At 34.3% G+C, this 25,303-nt stretch overlaps 2 protein-coding genes across 2 annotated transcripts; both read right to left on the bottom strand.

Moving 5' to 3' along the window:
* Positions 1-3,891: 3,891 nt before the first annotated feature.
* LOC131632517 (ribonucleoside-diphosphate reductase small chain-like) lies at positions 3,892-5,241 on the bottom strand. Its single transcript, XM_058903263.1, has one exon. It carries the CDS (start codon positions 5,088-5,090, stop codon positions 4,098-4,100), a length of 993 nt encoding a protein of 330 aa, XP_058759246.1. The 5' UTR covers positions 5,091-5,241; the 3' UTR covers positions 3,892-4,097.
* Positions 5,242-6,990: 1,749 nt separating this feature from the next.
* LOC131632518 (lycopene epsilon cyclase, chloroplastic-like) lies at positions 6,991-13,099 on the bottom strand. Its single transcript, XM_058903264.1, has 11 exons — positions 12,614-13,099; positions 10,756-10,927; positions 10,237-10,372; positions 10,009-10,119; positions 9,762-9,864; positions 9,095-9,238; positions 8,903-9,010; positions 8,201-8,297; positions 7,998-8,126; positions 7,623-7,755; positions 6,991-7,313 (listed from the first exon to the last, which is right to left on the bottom strand). Exons 1-11 carry the CDS (start codon positions 12,923-12,925, stop codon positions 7,148-7,150), a joined length of 1,611 nt encoding a protein of 536 aa, XP_058759247.1. The 5' UTR covers positions 12,926-13,099; the 3' UTR covers positions 6,991-7,147.
* Between the last annotated feature and the right edge of the window lie 12,204 nt (positions 13,100-25,303).

Genomic DNA, 25,303 nt, shown 5'->3' with positions numbered 1-25,303 from the left:
GCTCAAACACTTTCATTTTTCAAACAACGTATTTTCAAAACTTCTCATCTATTTTCAAAACTTTCATCTGGTATTTGAAGGGCATTATTCCCGGTGAAACTCTTCAGAGACCTATGTGACCTATTGTCCATCTTCACTTCTTCTATTTTCAAATCAATAAAGCATTTAAAAAGTGAGCTAAGCAATTAAGAGCCCATGGATAACCATGGATACAAAGGGTGCTTAAAACCTTCCCTTTGTATAACCAACCCCCCGAACCCAAAATCTGTCAAAAGGTCTTTCCTGTTCTTTTATGCCTTTCCTAAATGTTGGATAAAATAAAAGTCGGTGGCGACTCTTGCAATAATAAAAAAATTAAAAAAAAGAGAGCAAGGAGTCAGTTCGCCTCAAAAAACCGAGTTACAATATTCAACCTCTTGCATCATACATTGTCATTTGGATCAAGCTCTCATACTAGGGTGTGTGATATGTGAAGAGGATCATAATTGTGGTTAAATTTTTCTTTGAATATTTCTTGAGGACTTTAGAGGGTTTGCATCTGTGTGTATCGTTGGGGCTAGGATTGACAAATCCAATGGAAAAGAAGGAGGTTCTTCTCGCCATAATTACTTAATTTGGTAGATTTGTGTGGAAGCCAAGATACAAAGTTGGATTTTTTTCTCATCTTCAGATAGACCAAGGCTCAAGATACCAAAATAATTGAGTAAAGATCATTGCAGAATAGAGACATAAAACAGGATCCTTGGAGTTGGAATATCTTAAGATAAAGTTAAGTGAAGATTTTACAAGAGCTTAATGCCAGAAACTGTGTAGAAGTCAACGGGGATTCAGATCAAAGAGTTTTATTTTTAGCGTTATTAAAATTATGATTGTACATAACCATTATGTATAAATTTGTCAAAATCATAGTGGAAGAACAATAAATTTTGAATGGGAAACTATTGGAGACTGGATTAAGCGCAAGTGAGCACAAAAGCGTTGAACCAATATAAATCCTAGCGTAATCTTCTCTATCCCTATCTTTTTTAATTTTATGTATAGCTAAATGTTTATGTTTATCGCTTTCTAAGAATCACATGTGGTTAGAATTTATTGCATAATAGGGATTTCGTTCATAAGTGTAGGTTTTGTTAGATTGGGACTTCAAATTATTCTTGTTGTTGATTAAAACTCGAGATTGTGATAATAGATATCTTTGTTGTATTTAAATTATTCGATTACACACTTTGTGTAATTCGATTCTAATTCAATAAATACATTGATTGATTTTGGTTACTTGTTTCATCTAATTTCTATTTTGTATACCAATTGAGTGTTGTGTATATTTCGTCTAAAAGGATATATGTTATACGCACATTTTTCCGCCGCATTAATACTTTTCAATATCTGATTAATAAAAATAAACAATTTTTTAACAGGTCAATTTTTTATCACATTGATGCAGATCTTAATGTAAAAGGGAAGAGAGGTCTTGTAGCTATATTCAAAGATGAAAATAGGGAAATAATGACAACAATATTTTATTGCATGGATGGTAACAAGATCCTCTAAGAATTTCCTATCAAGACTATAAAACTAGGATTCCTAAATTAAAAGGGAAAGAGCATTAAAAATGACAAAACTTTATAAGCATTATGAAGTAATTAGAATTTGATTATGAACTAATTAGAATTAGTTTGATGTAAATTAATTTATATTTAAGTGACATTTAACTAAATAGCTCATTTAAATTATTTTAAATGTAACCGGTTACGTGAAGGATGTAACCGGTTACATGGTTACGTTATGCTCAAAAATTTCAAAATCATGAGCATGTAACCGGTTACCTAAATGGTGTAACCGGTTACATCATGTTGAAAAAGACCAATAACAAAGAGGAAAAGCTACTGTCAGCAATGTAACCGGGTTACATGGTTTTGGTAACTGGTTACATCAACCTAAAAACTCTAAAAACATGATTTTTCAAGGAGAGTGTTTATGATATGCTTTTGTTTGAAACTTTGATAATGCATTTAAATGAAAGTGTATCTTTTGAGCACTAAAACATATCAATGTAAAAGAGTTTTAACTTGTACCCATATTTGAAGATCAATCAAACCAAGACTTTAATCTTCGTGAAAGTTGCAACCTTTGATTCTTATCCATGACTTTTGCTCATCCTTTTTGAAATATGTTGTCTTCATCAAAACTAAGTCTTCAAGTAATTTTGGAGAAGCTTGAAAATACAATTCTTTCCATAATTACTTTCGTAGATTTGTATGGAAGCCTGCACACAAAGTATGAGTTTTTATCATCTTCGGACAGACTAACGCTTAGGATACCAGAAGGATTGAGCAAAGATCGTTGTAGAACAAAGACTTGAAACAATATTCTTGAAGTTGGAAGATCTTAAGATAAAGTCGAGTGAATATTTTGCAAGAGCTTAGTGTCAGATACTGTGTACAATTTAACGAGGACTCAGATCAAAGAGTTTTATTTCTAGCATTATTAAAATTGTGATTGTACATAACAACTATGTATAAATTTGTCAAAATCATAGTGGAAGAACAATACATTTTCAATGGGAAACTATTGGAGACTTGATTAAGCGCAAGTGGGCATAAAAGGGTTGAACCGATATAAATCCTAGCGCAATCTTATCTATCCCTATCTTTTTTTTTTTTTTTGTATAGTTAAATGTTGAAAAGATACATCAATATTGAAAAGAAATACAACGTGAAACATAATGAAGAAAAATGAGGAAAAACATAACTGAAAACAATTCGAGCAAATAAGCAGAGATCAAAGACATCAAAAATCCAAATGGAAGTCTCCTAAGCAAGGTTAGATAAAATAACATTGATGCAAACCTTAACGTAAAATGAAAACGAGGTCTTGTCGCGATATTCAAAGATGAACATAGGGGAATAATAACAATCATCTCTTATTGCATGGATGGTAGCAAGGATCCTCACATGGAGTAAATTATGGCTTTGAAGAAAACTAATGAGACAGTTACGGATTGTTGTTTCTTAGATATGAAATTCAAAACAGATAACCTTAGTCTTGCAAAGACGATGAAAGGCAACAATAAACCTATAATTAATTGGGGAATGGTTTGTAACTCTATTACTAAGAAGATGAAAAGTTTCAGGAGAGTTAAATTTCCCATTTAAAGAGAGAAAACAACAATGCAGCTCACACAGTTGCAAATTTGGCTTGAAAAAAACCCTAATTATACCAAAACTCAAATCAATTATGAGTTAAGGCCCAATAAATAAAATTCCTTTGTTTTTTGTCCAAAAAAAAAACTTATTTACAAAAGTACGTTATGAAAAAATACAAATTATTATCGTCAGTAGTTAAACTCTAAAACAACAACTCGTATTTATTTAGGTCAACCAGCAAATATCATTTTAGCTATCTTATCCATCTAAAGATATTACTAATTAAAAATATAATAAATTTAATAAAAATATTATAAAAAGTAGTATTACAAAATTAGCACTAACGTTTACACTTTTTTTAATTCATCATTCAATATTCAATATAAATTTTCATTAATACATTAATTTATAGAACTACTCAAACAAAATTTTAATTTTTGATGGAGAGCTCTATTTTTTTTCTTTTTACTCTTATCTTTAACAATCCAAATCCTATCCTCTCTTCAAATCCAAATCCAAACTATTGGCCATTGATATAACTTCTAGTTTTTATGGTGTGACGTCCATCAGGCCACTCAACCATTAACCTCCATTGAGGTTGGAGAGTTGTCAGTTGCCTCAGTGATCTCTTTTGTTAACCCATTTGTGTTTCAAACAAAGCTTTTGAATCTTAATCATTGACAAGAGATAGTTCAATTTCGGTTTAAACTATATGAACGAATTAGAATTAGTTTGAAGTAAATCAATTTACTATTTAACTCACAATTAATTAAAACAGCTCTACTAAAATTAATTTAACCACTAAACAAAGAAAAGTAATTCAACCAAAATCAATTCTAATTTCCACATAATCAAACACAGTAATATTTGAATCAAGTGGATACCCAGTACACTCCTCTAAAGACAACACCAGTAGCAAGATATATTAATAATTTAAAACATTTTGTTAAACTAAAAATCTTCATCCATGTTGAAAACATGTTGAGCAGCAGCATTCCCAGTCAAGCTATTCATAACAGAAGCTTTCTGATACTCCCCAACGCGCTTCTCAAAAAAGTTAGTCTTCCCTTGAAGAGAAATCAACTCCATCCAATCAAAAGGATTCTCAGCATTATAAACTTTCCCACACCCAACTTCACACAACAACCTATCAGCAACAAACTCAATATACTTACTCATGAGCTCCCCATTCATTCCAACCAAAGCACAAGGAAGCGCATCACAGATAAACTCTTTTTCAATCTCAACAGCATCCCGCACAATCATCTTCACACGCTCCTCGCTCAGTTTGTTCCTCAAAAGTGAATAAATCAAACAAGCAAAATCACAGTGAAGACCTTCGTCGCGCGAAATAAGCTCATTTGAAAAAGTTAATCCCGGCATTAAACCGCGTTTTTTTAGCCAGAAAATTGCACAGAAACTTCCAGAGAAAAATATACCTTCCACACAAGCGAAAGCGATAATTCTTTCCGCGAATGAATCAGACGATTCAATCCATTTCAACGCCCATTCAGCTTTCTTAGCGATGCAAGGAATAGTATCAATGGCGTGAAACAAACGATTCTTCTCGGTGTTATCGTTGATATACGTTTCGATAAGAAGACTATACATCTCGGAGTGGATATTCTCAATTGCGATCTGGAAACCGTAGAAGGCACGCGCTTCTGAAACTTGAACATCATTCATGAATCTTCCGGCGAGATTCTCCAAGACGATGCCGTCGGAGGCGGCAAAGAAGGCAAGAATGTGTGAGATGAAGTGGCGTTCGCCGTCGGTTAGGGATTTCCAGTGGTGGAGATCTTGGGAGAGATCGACTTCTTCGGCTGTCCAGAAAGAAGCTTCAGCTTTTTTGTACATTTCCCAGATTTTAGGGTATTGAATTGGGAACATGCAGAAGCGATCTGGGTTTGGAGCGAGAAGTGGTTCTTCTGGAATAGAAGGCATTGTTTGGTGTTTGTTTGAGAGTTGGATGGTTGAGAAAAGTGATTAATTGAAAAGAAAATGAGTCTGTGAAGAAGAGTGAGGGGATGGAGGGGTTTAAATAATAAAAGAAATTAGCGAAAATAGAGGCGGGTGAATTTGAAAATTTAGGGATTTTTTAATTCGAAGAAGCGTGCAGGAGAAGATGGAAAGGGCGCGGGGTTTGAAAAAAAAAAAAATAGGAAGCTTCCGTCAGAAGATTTTGGGAGAGAGAAATGGTATCTCGTAATAATTGTTATCAAACGGTGCGTTGGACTTAAAATTTGAGACGAGTTGGTAATTAATGAGAACTTTAGAATTGGAACGCTGTTTTTGTTCCCGTTTGGATTTGTTAAGCAAGAGGTGCAATGGCAAGAAGACACCTCAATCCAATTGTTATGTTTATTATTTTTATTTGTTTTTTTGTTTATCTTTAATATTTTTTATTAATTAATAAAGTGAAATAATGAAATGATATATAAAACTTTTAATATCTTTTTACCGCATATCTGATATAACAAAATTCACTAGTTAAATTGGAAGCTAGCATCATATAAATCTTATCCATAAAATTTAACATTAATCAAAAAATCATTTGATATGTTAGAGAGAATGATCATAATTAACTTTTAATCCAACAGTGGATTTTTTTTATACGTATATGCGATAAAGAGTTATACGAATATGTGTCATTTGATATTGTTCGATATCCTACAACTATGATTGAGAGGAGACTAAAATCACAATCTTCTCTCAATCATAGTTGTAGGATATCGAACTGGTGTTGAATTTGGTAAAAAAAATTCAAGTTCGATATTCTACAACTAAGGAGACTAAAATCACTTGATGTCATAATTTAGTTAAATCACTGAAACCCAAAAACATTCTTATTTTCATGTCTAATAAATAAGTAGGTGGTGTGATACCTCAGGTAGAAGTTTTAGGTTGGGGTGGCAAAAAGTGGAATCGGTCGAACAACTCAAATAAAAAAAGACAATTTTGGGTTCGGTCCGTTGGGCATTGCCCGTTTTGCCCTATACTTTTGTGCTGGGCAGATCAAAGTCTTAGACTTTCACCCTCTAGTGTGACCGCTCCGTCCCGCCCCATTTTTATGCGGACTTTTGCATGCACGAACATTAACATGAATTTTGTATTTTTAAGTTTAAAAAGTACAGTGTTCGCGGGCTTAACTCACCTCGCCCTCACTTTTTTGTTGGACATGATAAGGTTTTCGACTCGCACCCCAAACTATGACAATCTCGCCCCACTCTATTATTTTGCGGACTTTTATGGAACGGGCTTAAACAGGACAGACATGCCCGTTTGCCACTCTTAATTTTTTAAATAGATTTAGGCATATTAGTGAAAAGTTGCAACGGCCTCTTAGTGGTTGAAAATATCAGTGATTAGGCTTAGTGGAAAGAATTAGTTTTATCCCTTATTTTCATATGCGACATGCTAAAATTTTCACCATTATTTATAAAGATTTGGAGAAACTTCAAAAAGGATTTATATGGAAAGATACTGAGACAACCCGCGAGCTCATCTGATTAATTGAAAAGTATGTTGCATTGCCTAAAAAACATGTTGAATCTCTTACCATCTTATTAAAGGAAACGTTGCGAATTAACACAGAGAACAATGGAGGTAAAATTTTACGGTCTGTTGCTGGTACTTAATGGAAGTGGGGGAACAAAGCAACTTTCTAGTTTTGAATTCTTCTCTTGAGTAGTTCCTTTTCCTTCACATGAGTATTCATATCCTAGAATTTATTCCTTAATTCTTGTATGATGAATTCAAGACATATTTTAATGGGGTCGGTGAGGAAAACTAGAGATACACGAATTATACAAGATACACATCCAAAATAACACAGCACAAGGGATACAACAGAATCATAAAACACTATTGTATATAATAAAATATTAATATAAATATATGTACATAACCTACAAACTCTAGTATGGCTTCTAATATAATCTAACCTGTCTCCCAAGTCCCAATACAGGTACTTAACAAGAGGAAAAAGTTATACAAACATACTATATCGTCAAATAGGTTTTTATCATAGTCGCTCCTGTAGGATCTGAAAGCAGATGTCTGACAAGAGACATTCTTAAGTCATTTGGTGCTATTATGAACATATAGACTGCAAATAATAGAAGATCTTTCGAGGATAGTGAAGAACCGAGAAATCCTTGCCACATCCTGCAATTAAAATCATTTAACCATCTCTACATTCATTAAAGTGGGAAAAAAATAAGCAATAAGATAGAGTCAGAACCATATCACCAGAAAGCAAATTGGTTTATCTATACTAAAAAAGTAGCTTGAATGCATATATTTACATATTCTTACGGAAAGGGGATTTTAATGTTAACAATAAAGCAGGTGCCAAGATAGAAGATAGGACTTGACAAAAATGTATAGGACTCGAACATAAATTTGTAGCACATACTAATAACTACAACAAATTCCAAAACATGTACCACATATATGAGAGAAAATAGACCATACCACTCAGGTAAGCAGAAGAAAGTACGAAAGAATGTTCTAGTGCCCTCAATGTCCAGCTGTACAATTAGTGCTAATCCAAAAAGAAAGAATGATCTCTGTCGTTTCCTTTCTTGTGGCCAAAGTGTATTCCAAGCTGAAAGAAAAAGAAAATTTAAATGAACATACAAATCTAAAACCTTACATCAATGCTAAGTCTGACAACGTCGGATCTAAATTTTAGAATGAGCTCAAATATACATCTCAGAATTACACACAACTTTGTGCCAGATAGCAGAACTATTGAGGAATGAAAGGCGTAAGCATAGTTTTCTTAATATTGGAGGAATTGGGAACGTTTGGGTTTGAGGTTCTAAGTTTACGGGTATACTTGATTACCTCTCATGGATGGATTCTCCTTACTTCTTTCAAAGATAGCAATGTCCCTGGCATTACCCTCGTTCAAAATAGTAGCAATTACTGAAGCATATTCCGGAGCTTCCGACAACGATCTCACAACAGAGTAGCCTAATGGATGAAATCCGATATTAAATGCATTGTAAGTTAAGTTAAGCATATGCATATTACGGAAAATGTCATGCCTGTGGCTGGATGCACCATGCTGGCAGCTGCACCAAATGCAAGGTTTTTCTGCTCTGTGTTAGGTAAGGATCCACCAACTGGGATATAAGACCATTCCTACACAAATTTTGTAGATAAAAACACTCAAAACTCGTATCAGATGCAAAATATGTCTGAGTGCACTCAAAATTCACATCAGAAGCTAAATATGTCTGAATAAACTAAAAGTACATCAATAGAAGCACTGTTTTTCAACCCCTCAAAAGAACCGAATAAGTAAATTAAATTGATGACCAATGAATGTGGCACAGCAGTAATTATATTTTTTTCAGAGTAAAATATGAAATATTAGGACAGAGTGGTCATTTAACAATATAAATGGGCAACCAATACTCTCCTATACGGAAAATGGATGACCCCTTATTTGTTTTACAAGAGGATGAGTCCTTCTTGAACATATATGTTAAGTTAAAAAAATATACTAAAAATACTAGCAACACTCTTTTCAACTGTATTGAAATCATATGGGTAATATTAAATTTATGTTGAACCCATATAATTTTGAGAGAACTATTTCCAAAATAGCAGGAACCAATTAAATTTCAAACAGCAGGAAAAACTATGTTGAAAAAAGTCTATTAGAGAGTATATTACTAGTGGTCCTCAAAATATAACAGCTAATGACCAATCAACAATCAAACTAGCATTGCCAAAGTCCTTACTTCTTCATATGTTTTTGTAATTCTGATCCCCATTGTATCTAATCTTGAAAAGAGTTTTTTCTTTAATAAATCAAAAGGCATGGCATCTTTTGACGCCAAACAAGTTTCCTGCAATTGGAATTTTTATATAAATACAAACAGAACTGTAATAATCAATGTAAAACACTATACTAAAAAAAACATTGAACAAACCTCGAAGAACACTCTTGTTCGAGACATGGGCATCACATAAAGAAATGTTGGATAGCTCGCTTCTAGACTTTGAACATTTTTCTTCATATAGTCTCTGTAATCCATGAAAACCATCAAGCTTGGATCATAAGGATTGTTTTCCACCTAAAATTATAGTAAAAAGAAAAGTCATTATTACTAACCATCACATTTTATACATTATCTAAGACAAGGAAAGAAGAAGGTAGACCAATCTTTAGAGACTTCCTCGACTTGGTACGGTTTATCTGACTTGTTCAGAAAGAAAAAAAAAAACATTTTCTATTATTGCCATTCTGAACTTTTCATATAAGCACCAATTACTGATTTGCTTTAAACATATTTGAATATTGTTATAAAAACCTACAACAAAGAATTTCCAATATTGGTCTGATTTAAACAGGCTTATTAGTTACTAATTGAATTATTAGCAGAACTGTATTGAAACCAATGAGTCAAAATAGTGAAAATATTAGCCTGTCACCAGATTTCTTCCACTATACTGTACATCAATTCAATCATATTATGTCGGACAAGAAATAAGAGAAAGGACACTCACCATTTAATGTTGAAAGATAAGATATTTATAGGGAATAGTGATACTATCATAAGTAAAACCAAAAAACTAGAACCGTAGTCAGCTTCCTACCTCAACTTCCACACCATAAGCTGTTTGTACACACACCTTTGGCCCCCCAACCTCATACTGCAATAGTTTCCCTGAAGCTGCTCCTGATGCAACAGTAGCAAGCCTATAATAAAGGTCAGAAGTTTCAATATTTAATAAGGGTGACCTGGTCCTATAACACTACTTCCATAGCAAGGTCTGAGGAAGTTTCAATATATCGTAGATACATGGATAAAGTATAGACGTTATAAAAGCATGCAAATCATACCTGCAGGGCACAACAATATCATATTCGCAGACAACATGGTTATGACCATTGCTAGCCTCAACAATCCTTTCTACTCTTGAGCCCAGATACGAGACACCTGACTCGACACACCTAGGGAAAATTAATATGAATCACAAATCTATAACAGTAAATGAAGCATTTCTCACCAGGAAGTTAAATTAGAAATAGTAGTGATAGTGGTACAAAAGATATCACCAACAATTTTACCTTTTTAACAATTCCTCGTGAAGCAAATGCCGACTGACACGGCCATAAGAACGTCCAATAAACATGGGATCTTTATTATCAATATATACAGCGGTATCCTTCCAAACATGCTCAATACAACCTTCAAGTCCAAGACCTGAAATTATAATGAAGTGCACTTGGTAATTTGTAATATCAACTAAGGAAGCGAAGTATATATTCTCTTGTCAAAACAGAAAATATCAATTGTTTTTTAGGGAATAAATATCCAAGCTAGAGAGCAAAAACTATGAAAATGTCCAAGAGTTCATTGGTTATCAGAATAAAGAAGCAGACAGAAATTCCTTTAAGATCACTGTTTATATGGTTCATAAACAAAAGGGCAAGACAGAAGCCAAAAGCATTAAAAGATTTAGCTCCCAAACAAGCATGCAAACATTATCTAACACGTTTTATAACATTTTATCCAAGATAAGATCTAAACGAATAGCACAGTGATATAAATATAACGTAATCAGAATGATGGAGCAAGAATGATACCTTTAAATTCGTCCTCCCATACACCATAGTTGTTTGTAAAAGGGAGATCCGGTCCAATAAGTCCAACTTTTAATCCTAACTTGCTAGATTCAGCAGCTAGAGCAAGACCAGCAGGACCGCAACCAATAACAACTAGATCCAGTATTCCATCTCCAATAGATATAGGTGGCAACTACAAGAGCAATTAACCATAGATTCTAAAAGGAATAATCACACGCAACAAAGACAAGTTCAATAATCAATTTTGTCATCTTCGAAACGTCAAAACTGGTGGCTTTGTGCATGAAAGTTAACTATGCTTTTAAAACTATAAGCAATATTACCGAAATGACATTTCAAGCTTGAAAATAAATTAAAAACTGGTGCATATTAGTGTTGTCAATGGCGGATGGCGATCCATGGTGGAGAGCCAAAATCCAACCATAAGACGCTTTGCAGTGCCGTTATAGCGGATTATGGCGGAAAAAACTGCAATATAGGCTGATATTTACCATTGCGGCAAACTCAAAAACCGCCATGGCGCCGCTATTTGATAACACTGGTGCATATGTGCGTGAAAGTTAACAATGCCTTCAAAACTACAAGCAATATTACCAAAACAATGAAAACAAAGATGTGTATGCCATAAGAAGGCCTAGTTCACATCATTTTTATTCATAGAAAGAGCTACAACTTCTTCATCCATTGAATTTAAATATTTACATCATACAACTCCTAAAGAATGACACGCCATTTTAAATTGACATAGCATAATGCAATTACTCAAAAAAAGAAATTTTAAACACTTCTCAAACTACTTCTAAAGAAAACAATTCAATCAACAAATAACAGCTAATACCTAAAAGCAAAAAGCAAAAGCAAAGTAAGTCCATAACCTTATTCATATTTCATAACATAAAAAAAAAATTTAAAAGAAAGTAAAATCAAGCAAACACAAAGTAGAGCTGTTTGATAACAATCATTCTCTTACGAACTTGCATACTTTTCACTAGTATATAGCTTAATTTCAATACTATTTTAAATAGCATTTGAACTCAATTGAAAGAAAAAATTAAATAGTAATAAAAAATACTTTTATGTTATTTTTTATTTTTTATTTAGTTCAACAACTAGTTTTATCAAATACTAAATTAGGGTCCTGTTTGGTTAAACAGATTATTTGGAACTTATACCACAAGTAATTATCAAAATAAGCCCTTATGAATAAGCTTGTATAAGCTATTTTTGTAACAAAAGATAATTTAAATTGTTTTTATATATACACAAAGTTATTTTCGTATGTTATCTTGAATAACTTATAAAAATAAACTCAAAAAAGTTTAGGAAAAAATGTCATAAGCAATTTTGACAAGCACTGCAAGCAATGTCACAAAAGTTATGTCTCCAAACAGGCTCTAGATATGCTAGCATATTACTTATTAGCTATGAAGCACAAATACCGCAAACACATGACATTTGACACGGGTAATAGTTTGAAAAAATGAATAATTAAATGTAATTACGGTTTCAAACACCGACATGGGACATAGACACACTTTTTTTCAAAGGTGTTGGTGCTACATAAAGTATTAGAGCTTAATTGAAAAAATTTAAATAGTAGCTAAATCAAGTTTTATGTTATTTTATAATTATCAATAGTTCAACCACTAATTTAAGCAAATACTACAAATTGAGTATGGTATCATATAATGATATTGTCATTACTCATCACCTAAATTGCACAAAACCTAATCCAAACCTGTGAAACTTTTTAGAAAGGATTATAGCCAAACTCAACATACATCATCATCATCAATAGCTACAACAAGAATCAGAATCTGAATAAAATACACAGATGTGAGAAGTGAGAACCAGATACCTTATCCGCAAGCTTAGACTGCATTTCCATAGACTTTCTCTGCTGCATTTGAACAAAATCGAGTTCAGAGCCACCGGCCTTAACAAAATCCTCCTCATCTGCAAAATCCTCTCTGGCAACAACCAAACTCTCGCTTCCTGTACTTGCTTTCGCCTCCACCTTCAGAGAAGACGAACGTAACCGAATACCGTCCCTATACGACGACGATATTCCTCTTTTCCTCCAAAGCTTCTTTCTCCGTAACTGTAACCTAGAAGAAGGACTCAAGCAAAACGCCATTGCTGCTAGGTTTCTAGCTCCAACGCACTCCATTGTTGTTGTAATTTTCGTCGTTGTTTTGCGTTTATCAAATTATCACTGCTTTCACCATGGCGTTGAAGAAGTAGCTGCTTTCAAGCTGAGTGTTAAACGACGAGTCGTTAATACTGCCACGGGTTTCTTCTAGTTCACTTTTTGTGTGAGTGTTTTCCGTTTTGGGTTGAGAGTTTCATAGAGATATATGGTTTGCGAACGACATGTTTAACAATCATCCGAAGTCCACGTGGAGTTCTCTGATTGGGTGAAGCTACCCTTATCGCAAACGAGTCGTTGTATTGTAACTTGTAAGAGACAGTTCGTGTAATAATTGTGTAAAGAGGAAAATAATTAACAAAATTGGGAATATATTTTTTAAAATAACTAAATTTTTAAAAAAATTACGCAAATAATGAAAAAGTTTCAAATTAAGTATATAAATGATTAATTTTTCACTCATTTTATACATTATCGCCACCCTAGGTGGCGGCTATATTTAAATTTAGGGCAAATCGTCAATGTAGTCGTCACTACGAGTGGCGACTTGCCCTAAATTTAAATGTAGTCACCACCTACATTTGCGACTTGCCCTAAAAATTAAGTGTAGTCATCACCTAGGGTGACGACAATGTGTAAAAAGAGTGAAAACTAACCATTTATGTAATTAATTTGAAATTTTAATTACTTGAGTAATTTTTTTGAAAAACTTAAGCGAACTATCTTCACTGCTACTCTCCACGAGCGGACTAAGAAGTAATGTTTCTGTTTCCGTTCGCTACAGTGAATCAGGGCTTCGCGTAGAGAATTCTGCTTGATTTCGCTGGGCTCGCTGCTAGTGAATGATGCTCTTTTGCTTCTATTTGCTTCTGAGTGAGTTCGCTACAGCAAATCGGTGCTTCGCGTTGCGAATGTCCTTTTGCTTTGATTTCGCTGTGGCGAACCAGGACATCCTTGATTGAGCTTTTTATCCCTTTTTGTTCCTATCCTGCATAATGCAACATAATTCAATGTATGTAACATTTCTTTATCAAATTGTGCAAACAAACGTGAATAAGTGAGTTGTTAGTATGATAAATGGTGTTTTCGTGAGTGCTATTCTAACAACTTATGGCTTTTTATGACAACCCTAAACTTATTCTATTTCGTCTTCTTAAGAACTCGCCTGTAAACTGAAAATTTCAATATAACAAACTGTTTATCCTTACCAATGAACATCATCTTTCTATGTTTTTCTGATCAACATGTACACTCCCTATTTCAATCCAAATAAATCTAAAAAGTTCCTCCAACATCATAAGTACTCAACCTGCATCTCATATTTGTTATATCAATTTGACAGGGTAATCACACAATCAAGGTAAAAAAAAGCATTTTACCATGAGTTTATAAAATTTCTAATAAAGTCAATCAAAGTCATATTTAAACAGATACTTTTGAGGTCTTTTCAAGGTTGTAATGTAGCTTATGTCAAGGTTGGATATTTTTTTGGGGAAAGTATGCTTAAACCTTTGGAGTTAGGTACCTCGTTTTCCTTAAGTCCATGTGTTCTTTTCATCACCATCTCTTACATGTTCAATCTGTACTATAGAATGCAATTTGTTGGTCTTTTTCACATATATTTTTTCATACAATTTTTTTGAAGACGTCTTTTTAACTTCTTATTTTATTTTTTTCTTTTTTCTTTAATTTGATCATGCTTTTCTCTAGTACCTCAACCCCAATCTTAAATGTTGCTAACTTCCAAGAGCAACCTCAAACTTGTTATTTTGCAAGGGACAAGGAAACTAAAATTTCTACTTAACTCCAAAGAGGGTGGAAAGATTTGTTCTTTCAAGTCAAATTGTTATATAATAGGCTACATCATCGAACTAAAGGCTTGGGCTCAAATTGGTTAAACAATGGATATAAACATTTCATATAGGTAGGCTAGAAATGGCTCGAGTTTTTTAAAACAAATGCCTCAGTGTGTAATTAATCAAGCCAGTAGACTAGGCAGAAATATAGCAAATTATAGAAAATAACAATTGTACGGATACTCTCATAAGAAGGAAAAGTAAATAGTGAAATTCTTGACTAAAACCTTATTATCATAGGTATTTAGAGATTGAGTACAATTCAGTTGGTTTGCCCTTTCCTTAATCAAATATTAATAATTTAAATATTTCACACGAGTCATGCATAGATTTTGTATCTCTTTGCTCAAAATTGGATATTTCGGCCTTTCTTACCACAAACGGAGAAGTAGTGAAAAATATTTCTAAAAACTTGTCTTCTAACTCAGTCCAGGTTTGAATGGTTCCACTTGGTAGACAACATAGCCAATTTTTTGCCCTTCTAGTTAAAGAAAACCCAAACAACCTCAATTTGATATGACTCTCAGTTACTCCATATAATTTACACAAAGAAGATGTTTCATAGAACCAAGCCATGTGCTCCCAAAAATCTCTAATAGCTCTTCCATCAAAGTGTTTACCTCTTAAATCAACAAGAACAACATTTTTAATGTTAAAAGTAACAAGATTAGCCGGTTAAAACTTGAGAGATATTTGTCCAACGTCAATTCTCCTGCAATAGTCTTCCATGGGTTGCCTCGGTGGGTTGACCATGGCTCTTTCTTCTTGAATTTTTATTTGATAATAGTGTTAGCTAGGTTGTTTTATGGGTTGTTCTCGTTGTCTTCTTTATTCACAATCTCGCATAAGCAACCACAAAATACCTCAGTAGCACTACACTTATTCAAAATAACTAAAAAATAAAATTAAAAAATAGAAAATAAAAATAAAACTCTAAGTATTGACATAACCAACTAAAATAGAAAACAAAACAAACTAAAACAAAATTAAAGATATAACAGCAAATAAACAGCAACAAAGAAAATTCAAAATTAAACCTAAAACTTTTAAAATAACAAATAAAGCACAAAAGTTGTGTTGTCGAAATACTTCAACAATCTCCGACAATGGCGCCAAAAACTTGATCATTTTTTTAGCAAATGAACTAATCCAGTTGAAGTAATAAAATAAATATCATCTCCACAGGGATTGCAAATTTTAACAAGGTTGTAATTGTGTTTTTGAAAGTAAATACAAGGCGTTTTCATATTGGTTTTTTCAGAAAATAATTACAAGAATAACATTGGATAAAAGTTTAGATGATGCGAAAGCGATTAGATCTTATTCGAATCTCTTAATTTTTCCATGTTGATGATTATGCATTACTTAAATTGAAATGACTCTATAATTTTACGGTATATTAACAAACTTAGATCCTTGGAAAACAACTCATTAATTTAGACTACAATTCCATAATTCCTTAAGCGAACTCGAAGAAAACTAGGCTATTTATGTGCGTTAATTCGCTAGCCACAACTTATAATTATCTACTCCTAGTTAATTACTAAGTTGGACAATTGCTTTATTTCCGATCAGTAGACTTACGGTCCATAATCCTTACTTGAAATTCTGGTGACAGCAGACTCAGATGTCATATATGGATGTCGTGACATCTGATTTGACATTATAAAATAGACAAGGTAGGCAAAATAAAACAGTGCATAAAATAAAGAACACAACAAAATTGTTCACCCAGTTCGGTTCAATCAACCTACTCTGGGGGCATACCAAGCCATGGATGAAGTCCATTATTAGCAGTATCAATTCAGAGCTAAACTCCCAGTTTACAACTCCTCACTTAATCACTACCCAATGACCCCTCTACCTAGGTTCTCCCAAGATATGGAATATCTCCATTCCACTCCCAATCACAGCAATGATGTCTAGAAGTCAACAACTCATCCATTGCATCGACGGCCTAATTACCAACATTCTAAGCACACAAATAAACATAACTTAGAGTTGCTTCAAAGCTTCCTCCAAGAATAGAACACCTCTTACCTACAGGCTTCGAGATTCACACTAAACTTCTCTTGCTTAACAGCTTCGAGAATCACATATCAGTGACCATCCCACAATCCGAGTGGTTCACTTTACAGACTCAACACTTAAAGACTACATTGTTAAAATTATGGATGGTACTTAATTTAGGTTACAAAGCTTCTATTTATAACCTATTCCCAACTGGACTTGGGCTTACAATCACAGTTATATTTGCTGTTACAAATCAGCAAATATCTTCTGCTAAAATATAGATCTTCAATCATAAGTTTCCTAAATTATCTCCATAATTAGAAACTGCATAATCTTCAATATTCTGACTTGATTCTTTTGACCTTTAAATCATAACAAACTGTTGCTAAAATTGCTCCACAATATAAGCTTCAAGATATTCTCCACAAATATCTCCAAGATATTCTCCAAATAACAACAATAAGTTGTTACACTTTTGCAACAGATTCTCCTATAAAATCTTTCCACATTTAGTTTCCTAAATGCTCTCCTTAGATATAGCTCCACATAGGATTCAATGTTTTTAGGAATATTCTGTTTCTGTTATAACAGAATCCAAACTGTCAGCTCAAATCCGATGTCACGACATCGTCTTCGACCTGTTGTTCTAGTTGTTGAAACATTTCAACACAACATGTTTTTCCATTAAATAGAACTTCAACCTGCTTTCTCTTACAAGTTATAATTCTATTTAACCTATTGCTGTTAAATTAGTTTTACCAAACATAAAGCCAATCTGAAAACATCAATAATCTCCCCCTTTGGCTTATTTTGGCTAAAACTAATTTACATAACCTTTGTATTACAGAAGCATAAAAAATAGAAGGGTTTAAACATTACAATTCAGTGGCAGCAATTTAGAAGTCTTCAGTAGTAACTGTTTATGATATTTCAAACTTTCCAAGTGACGGTCTTCAGTTTTCTTTTATGATGTGGAAACATCATACTAGGACATCTTTCTGGCAGGTCCAACTCTAATGTTCTCTCTTTCTTTTAAGGATCCCACAGATCACACAAAGTTTCTCCCCCTTAAAAGTTGCTCTTCAGAGATAACATAACATAACCACTTCTCCCCCCTTTTTAGCCATAATAAGACAAAGGCTTTGTTGAAGGAGAACTCATTATAGCATAGGAAACATAACATCACAGATATCATCTTCATAACAAAGGAGAAAACTGAGTCTATGATGCACATGAGGAAGAAAATACTAAATGCTCCCCCCTCAAACTGAGAACTATGCTATGACACAGATTGACACAACATCCTATTTTAGGGCATAAGAGGATACTCACAAATGGAAATTTAAACACTTGGATTATCCATTTACAGACATAGAGAACCAGACCTCTATATTGGATAGTTCTGAACACAAGACAGTCAGTGTTCACGACACGAAACAAGACTCTTAAATGGAAAAAAATATCTTTACAAAACAACTGCAAAGAATGACCTCAGACTTAACAATGTCTGAACACTAGCCTTATTCAATATGCTTGTCATAATTTGACAAACATAACCTATATAGACTCTGAACTTACTCATATCTGAAAGAAGAAAATGAGAGACTCAAACAAAGAAAAAAATGAAAACGAAAAGACTCTAGAAACCTGAGCAATTTAAATAACATACCTAGACTCTAACCAATTTCTTGGTCAAGAGATATTATTTGAGAAGGAATTGCATCAGGTGGACTTGTGCAATGGTTGGAACATGCACTATATCAGAACAAGTGATATACACCATCAATACATGTTTTTAGATGATAATAAAGAGAATGATCCTTGCTGATTCTCAAGGACAAAACATGTTTTGAGTTATGTTCTGACATCTTGTATGACATTGTTTTTCTGGCTTGAAGATTAGTCTTTGAGAGACTTTCAACTTGATTAGAAGCAGAATAACATTGTCCTTGTTGATCTCCATATTCTCTTAATCCCCCTGAGATATACAAATTAAGGACATCTTTGACGTTCGTCCTTGAAGCACCCTTCTGTAGCAACCTGCCTAAAATTTATAACTTAGAGAGTCGCCACCTATTCTGAAGGGCGAATAGGAAACCCTACGCAGTATAGAGATCAGGGTAAGATACTATATTCAGGTCGAGGGAAGGTGTTAGGCACCCTCAACCCTTTCCTATTGGCTTTGAATCTAAGGGTCAAGTTTATGGCTAAAATATTCAGGTTTAATAGCTAAAGAATTGAATAGGGGAAAAATTGAGATTTTAGGGAGGGGGACTCGCCTTGTTGCCAAGTGCCTACGTACCTCCTTATGGAGGATCAGAGTCTACGTAGTTCGGGGACAGGGTTGTACGCCTTAGAATTAGAATTTTATGGTTTGAAATTGTTTTGAAGGCTTTTTGAGTGGCCTATCGTAGTTTTGAATAAGGATGAAAATCCGTAGTTTGATTTGAAGTGTTTTGAATGTTTTGAGTTTTGGGCGTACAACCCTGATTTAATTTGTTACCGTTAGTTGCAATAATCAATAGGTTTGATTACCATGGCTAACGGATTAAAGGGAGGATTGCTAACCACTATAATCGATAGATTGATTATCGCGAATAGCAAATGTGCGTGTTTTAATTATCGTTACCCCTCATAATCGATAGATTCGATTACAAATAATAACGAATTTGGATGAAGGGAAAATGCTAATCATCGTAACCAATAGCTTTGGTTAAAACCATTTAGCGAAATAATGTTATTTTAACTTATATTTAATTAAAGAATTAAATAATTAATTGATTATTACCCACCGCGATCAATTGATTTAATCGAAGCGAATAATAAATTAAATCGTATTATTTTGGCTAAAAAACTAATGGGATTGGACAAACCCTAATGTCTTGGTAACAATCTTCTAAGGTTTTTTGTGATTTTATGCGATCAAACCAATTAAAATAATTAAATCGAATAGTCGAGATAATTGAATAAATCGGGAGGAATCCCAAACCCTAGTCATTGGCCTAATCCTATTCTAATATCCTAATCCTAATTTCATAAATTAATTAAATTAAATTAACAATGAATCTAAACAATTAATCTAAAAAGATAAGTAATAAAATAAATAAAAGAATGTATAAAACCTGGCTTCTATTGCATGTGACAGCTCTGGAGGTCTATTGCATGCGCCTCCTCTTCAGGTGCGTTGGATCTGGACGGAGGGAGATCTAGTGGCTACTGCGTGAAGGTGTATGATATTCTGATGAACGCGCGTGCACAGGATTATTGACTAAGGTTTATCAAAGAAATAAACCAAAACCAATATGCAGGGAGCAGGGATCGATCCCACGCTCCTGCACCTGACTACGTTAACACCTCCTTAGACCACTGAGCCACCTTTAATGCGCTGTCAAGTACACCATTAACGAATAATATATAAAAACATAACGCTTCGAAATTCAAGACAAAACCTGGCGCCATACTGTTCATCTTCCTCATTTGTTTTTTTCTGGAAAAATAAAGACTTTTTGCTACGGATTGACTTGGAATTAACTACGACCGCATCCATAGCCAAACCTGCAAACACAAGCTACACGCGCCATTAATCATGAATAAAAGCCCAGATCAGTATAAAACAACCACACGAATTCAATGAAACCATTTATTTGGCCCGAAAACCCTTCCATGCAAAACCCCCATGTATGAAACCTCGAACCCTAGCAATGGTGGAATGCTTAACCTGCGGTAAAAACTCAATCAAAATATACAGACAGCATCTAAACGTTATCAAAAACACAATCACGTAATCAAATGAGATCAAAATCGCGTGTAGGTGTGAAATTGAAGTTGACAATTTTGTCACGAAAACGTGACTTAGCCTGCTCGATTCAGGGAGCTTTGGTCGTGTGTGATGATCAGTTTCGCTTCAGAGGGGGTCGAGGAAGATGATTTAATCCTTGGAATGGCTCGAATCGGTCTCCACACTCTTCTGCCATGGCTATCAATTTCACGATTTTTGAGCTCCACAAACCGGTTCTGCAGCGGCCAATCCCCCCCTTTTTGCATCTGTTGTGTTTGCTTATATATGACAGACTGAATTAGGTTATTTACATTCAATCAAATCCCTCTAAATTGTGAGATTGATATTTGGTTTAGAACTTGTATGAAATCTTTCCAAAATTGATGAAATCCCATCCAATCTTACCTAATTCAATTTGAACGAAATTGTGAGGAGTAATATGCCTTTTGAGAGATTAATATTGATTAGGAATCAAATCAAATCAAGTCTCTTTGTATTTTCTTTTATTTATTTGATTTAAACTAAATTTAAAATGAATAAAAATTCATTAAAATTCTAATAAAAATCATATGGTCGTGGCCTTGGATTTAGGGGTTCCTAGTGACCTTATAATCAAGTTTGGGTCATAATAAGATAGGCCCGTTTGGAAAAAAAATCATTTTGAACCACTTTTGTTCCGCATATTTCCTTCAAAATCGCCCAACTTTGACAAAGTATATCTCACTCAATTTTTAAGCTATGAATGAGTTCTAAGACTTTTTGGAAACCTCAAGAGGTCCTCTATAATCCACTTTGGAACATATTTTTCATTTGGAGCTTTTATCTTGATCATATCTTCTTTAACAAAAAACTGCTTTTGAAGGATGCCTGAAAATGACCTGTAATCTTTTGCATTGTATCTCTCAAATGAATCATTTCTAGCCCTGGCTTGTGAGAGACAAAGTTGTAGAGGATCCAATTTCCTTCAAAATAGGCTTTGAGTGGGGAATTTTTGATGTTCCATGTGAAAGTTATGTCCAGTCAAAGTTGGGTTGACTTTCTCCTAAGAAACCCTAATTTGAACCTTTTTGTATTTGTTCATCTCTGAGTTTCTATTAATGGAATCATGATCAATCCTTGATCAAATGATGGTTATACTTCACATACTTGATGTTGACCAAAATTGGGAGGCTTTGACTATGCTCTGATTATGGTTGACTTTTTAGGTCAAACCAGTTGACTGTGGATCATCTGGACTTTTGAATGAGTAATCTTTGGGACTGAATCTTGAACTTTGAATCATTGTGAATGAAACATGGAAGGCAAATTTTGGGGTATGACAGCTGCCCCTGTTCAATCTTCTTGAACCTGAAGAGGTAGAAGATGATTGGACACTGAAATGCCCTGAAATTTGCTTGCGTAGGGAAAGAGTTCTGTGGGAGATGGGCTTATAGATGCCATCTATTTGTTTGATAAGATGCTTGTCCAGAGCATATGCTCTTCATACCAGGATCATATTGATCGTATCTGAGGAGAGAGGGAGTATTGTCTTGCATAAGACTACCTGAAGAGGTTCCTGAATAGGGTATGTCGAAGGTTGATGCGAAGAAGCTTAGGCTTTGAACAATGTTTAGGAAGAATGTCTTGGAGAAGACTAACTGAGGAGTTCTTTAAAAGAACTAAGTGTGTCTTAGAAAAGATTGGATAAACATTTTAAAAAGGCTACCTAGAGAGGCATGATACGTCTTTTTTAAGACTTACCTAGAAAGGCTCTTTAAAAAGATATGAAACCTGGAGAGGTTTTTTTTGAAAGGATATGGAATGTCCTAAATAGGACTATCTAGACAGGTTATGGTACGTCTTAAACAGGACTCACCTGGAAAGGCTCTTAGATAGGATACGGGATATCTCAAACAAGACTTACCTAGAGAGGTTCCTATAAACGGAACGATACGTTTTAAACAAAACTATCTAGAAAGATTCCTATAAAGGGAGCGATACGTTTTAAACAAAACTATCTAGAAAGATTCCTATAAAGGGAACGGTACGTTTTAAACAAAATTATCTAGAAAGATTCCTATAAAGGGAATGATACGTTTTAAACAAAACTTATCTAGAAAGATTCCTATAAAGGGAACGATATGTTTTAAACAAAACTATCTAGAAAGATTCCTATAAAGGGTATGGCATGTTTTAAACAAAACTACCTATAAAGGTTCCTATAAAGGGTATGGCATGTTTTAAACAAAACTACCTATAAAGGTTCCTATAAAGGGAATGATATGTTTTAAACAAAACTACCTAGAAAGGTTCCTATAGAGGACATAATACGTTTTAAACAAAACTACCTAGAAAGGTTCCTATAAAGAGAATGATATGTTTTAAACAAAACTACCTAGAAAGGTTCCTATAGAGGACATAATATGTTTTAAACAAAACTACCTAGAAAGGTTCCTATAAAGGACATGGGACGTTTTAAACAAAACTACCTAGAAAGGTTCCTATAAAGGACATGCAACGTTTTAAACAAAACTACCTCGAAAGGTTCCTATAAAGGCTATAAAATGCTTTAAACAAAACTACCTCGAGAGGTTAGGATATGTCTTAAATAAGACTGCTTGGAAAAATTAGGATAATTGTCTTGGACAAGCCTACCTGGAGAGGTAAGAAATTCTTTGATTGCTTCTGGATTGTCTTTGAAGAAAGACTTGGAATGAGGTATTGGAATTGTATCTGTTAAGATTGAATCGTTGATACGATCGTATTTGCACTGTAATTGGATGATAACATCCTTTTGATTATGAAGTGACCTGAAAAGGCAGCGTTAGTTGTATGCAATGTTATGATGCATGTGTCATGTAATGAGATTCTCAAAATAAATGAGAATTATGCATGCATGCCGATCCCGCACTGCGGGACGTAAATAGTACAGACGTGGGAAGATCAACTACGCAACAATGTTCCTTGTGTTTGAATTCTTGAAAGATATGCCCCTAGTCAATAGGATTCTTGATTGTAAGTGTTGATTTGAATGTGAAGCAGATGCTTTTCAGAATGAGTCCTGCGTTTCGGTTGCGCCCGACGGACAGTGATTTTGCTGAGCACTCAGAATGAGATGATGTCTTCTATAAGATTACCTGAAGAGGTCCTTGGAAAGAATGGGAAATTGTCTTAAACAAGATTGCGCTTTAAACAAAGCTCGAAGGGGTATGTTTGTGCAGAGGGTAAAAAATATTCCTATAGAGGATAAAGACTGTTTTAAGGAATGCGGGGTTTTAAACAAAACTTAGGAAAAGACATCTTGAAGAAGATCACCCTAGAAAGGATGGTGAACTGTCTTAGAGAAGACTCTGTACTTTAAACAAAGTTTGACAAGGTTCTTGAAAGCATAAGAGAAGTTTGAATATGTCTTAAAAGACTAACTGAAAAAAAGTTAAGAGATGTCTTACAGAAGACTACCTAGAAAAGGTTCTTGGAAAGGAATATGTCTTAGAGAAGACTGTCTGAAAGGGTTTGAAAATAGAAAGGATAAGAAGGTGGGTCTTTAAAAGACTGTCTGAAAAAGGCTCCTAGAAAGGGTAAAAAGTATTTGAACATGTCTTAAAGAAGACTATATGGACAGATTGAGAAATATCCTATAAAGGTTCCTGAAAAGGATGTGAGAGTGGCATTGACACCATCTGTCACTGAGTGACCTTTGCAACGTGCCCCCAGGTAATGGGCTTGCCCCATGGGCTATTCAGCGTCTTTGAGAGATTTCATGGATCTTGATTAGATTTGCCCCATGTAAATGGGATAATGACGAGCTATGCCATGTGCACACATTAGCCATCCTGGTCATGTGTAAGAGATGTTTCTTCTTTTGATAAGCTTCCCTTTTTTGAAAGCTATTTCGTCTGTCGGTAGGATTTTTTTCAGTCATTAGCCATGCCCCATGCAACTTCTCCCTGATGTTTAAACATCTGAACCCACATAGACAAGTGTACTTTGTAATGAAATTCATAAGATGCGAATGCATATGTCTGTCTTGAAAGTTTAAAAACATTTTGAGTAAAATGAAGTTTTTTGTTTTGTAAGAAAGTGATATCAACTCAAAAGTTATAGTAGACCTTAAGGAGTCGGGATACCTTTGGTAACAGCATGCTTTCGAACTAACCATGTTTCAGTTAGGACTTTTAAGGGTTGTAACGTGGCCTGGTTCATGGTTTAAAGAAACAAAAGATAGAGGCTCAAAGTTTATTTGTACCCATCCCCATCTTCGTGATGTTCTCCAGTCCTATGCTCAGTTAGCTATGCGTTTAGTCTCCAAAAGAATTTGGGAATTGTGACATTGGCATTTATGATGGTTCAAAAACCAAAGGTTTATCTGCAAAGGCAGTCATTCTCCTTTTTTGTAATTTTTCCTTTTTGTCGAAGGTACATAGTAACCTTTTTTCGACTTTGTTATCCCTAACTTTTGCCTGAACTGTTTGTTTTAAAACTGCAGTCAGCGGGATGCCCCAATGTTGCCTAAGTCTCCTTAATAGGTTTTGACTCAGCAGACTTTTGCATTGCTTTCTCTTTTTTTCTTTGCGGATATTGACTGCCAGGCTTAATCATGACGGAGAACCATCGGTGGTTATGTTCAAAGGAACAGTTTGGAATAATTAAGTTAACTGAGCAGCTACCCTACCCCCAGGTTATATGTTAAGGGTTTTATTTTGTATGAAGGAAAACTCCTACTTTTTTGGGCTCAAAGGGGTTGACGAGGGATTAGCATCCTTATATCTCCAT

The sequence above is a fragment of the Vicia villosa genome, unplaced genomic scaffold, assembly GCF_029867415.1.
Source record: "Vicia villosa cultivar HV-30 ecotype Madison, WI unplaced genomic scaffold, Vvil1.0 ctg.000955F_1_1_1, whole genome shotgun sequence".
In the NCBI taxonomy this organism is placed as follows: domain Eukaryota; kingdom Viridiplantae; phylum Streptophyta; class Magnoliopsida; order Fabales; family Fabaceae; genus Vicia; species Vicia villosa.
This window is presented reverse-complemented; position numbering and strand designations above follow the sequence as displayed.

Excerpts from the sequence above, each read along its gene's own strand:
- LOC131632517 (XM_058903263.1), bottom strand. The coding sequence starts at position 5,090 with ATGCCTTCTATTCCAGAAGAACCACTTCTCGCTCCAAACCCAGATCGC.
- LOC131632518 (XM_058903264.1), bottom strand. The coding sequence starts at position 12,925 with ATGGAGTGCGTTGGAGCTAGAAACCTAGCAGCAATGGCGTTTTGCTTG. Across the intron at positions 10,928-12,613 it reads AGTCTAAGCTTGCGGATAAG|TTGCCACCTATATCTATTGG; the intron begins GTATCTGGTTCT and ends TTGCTCTTGTAG. Across the intron at positions 9,011-9,094 it reads GAACAAGAGTGTTCTTCGAG|GAAACTTGTTTGGCGTCAAA; the intron begins GTTTGTTCAATG and ends TTCCAATTGCAG.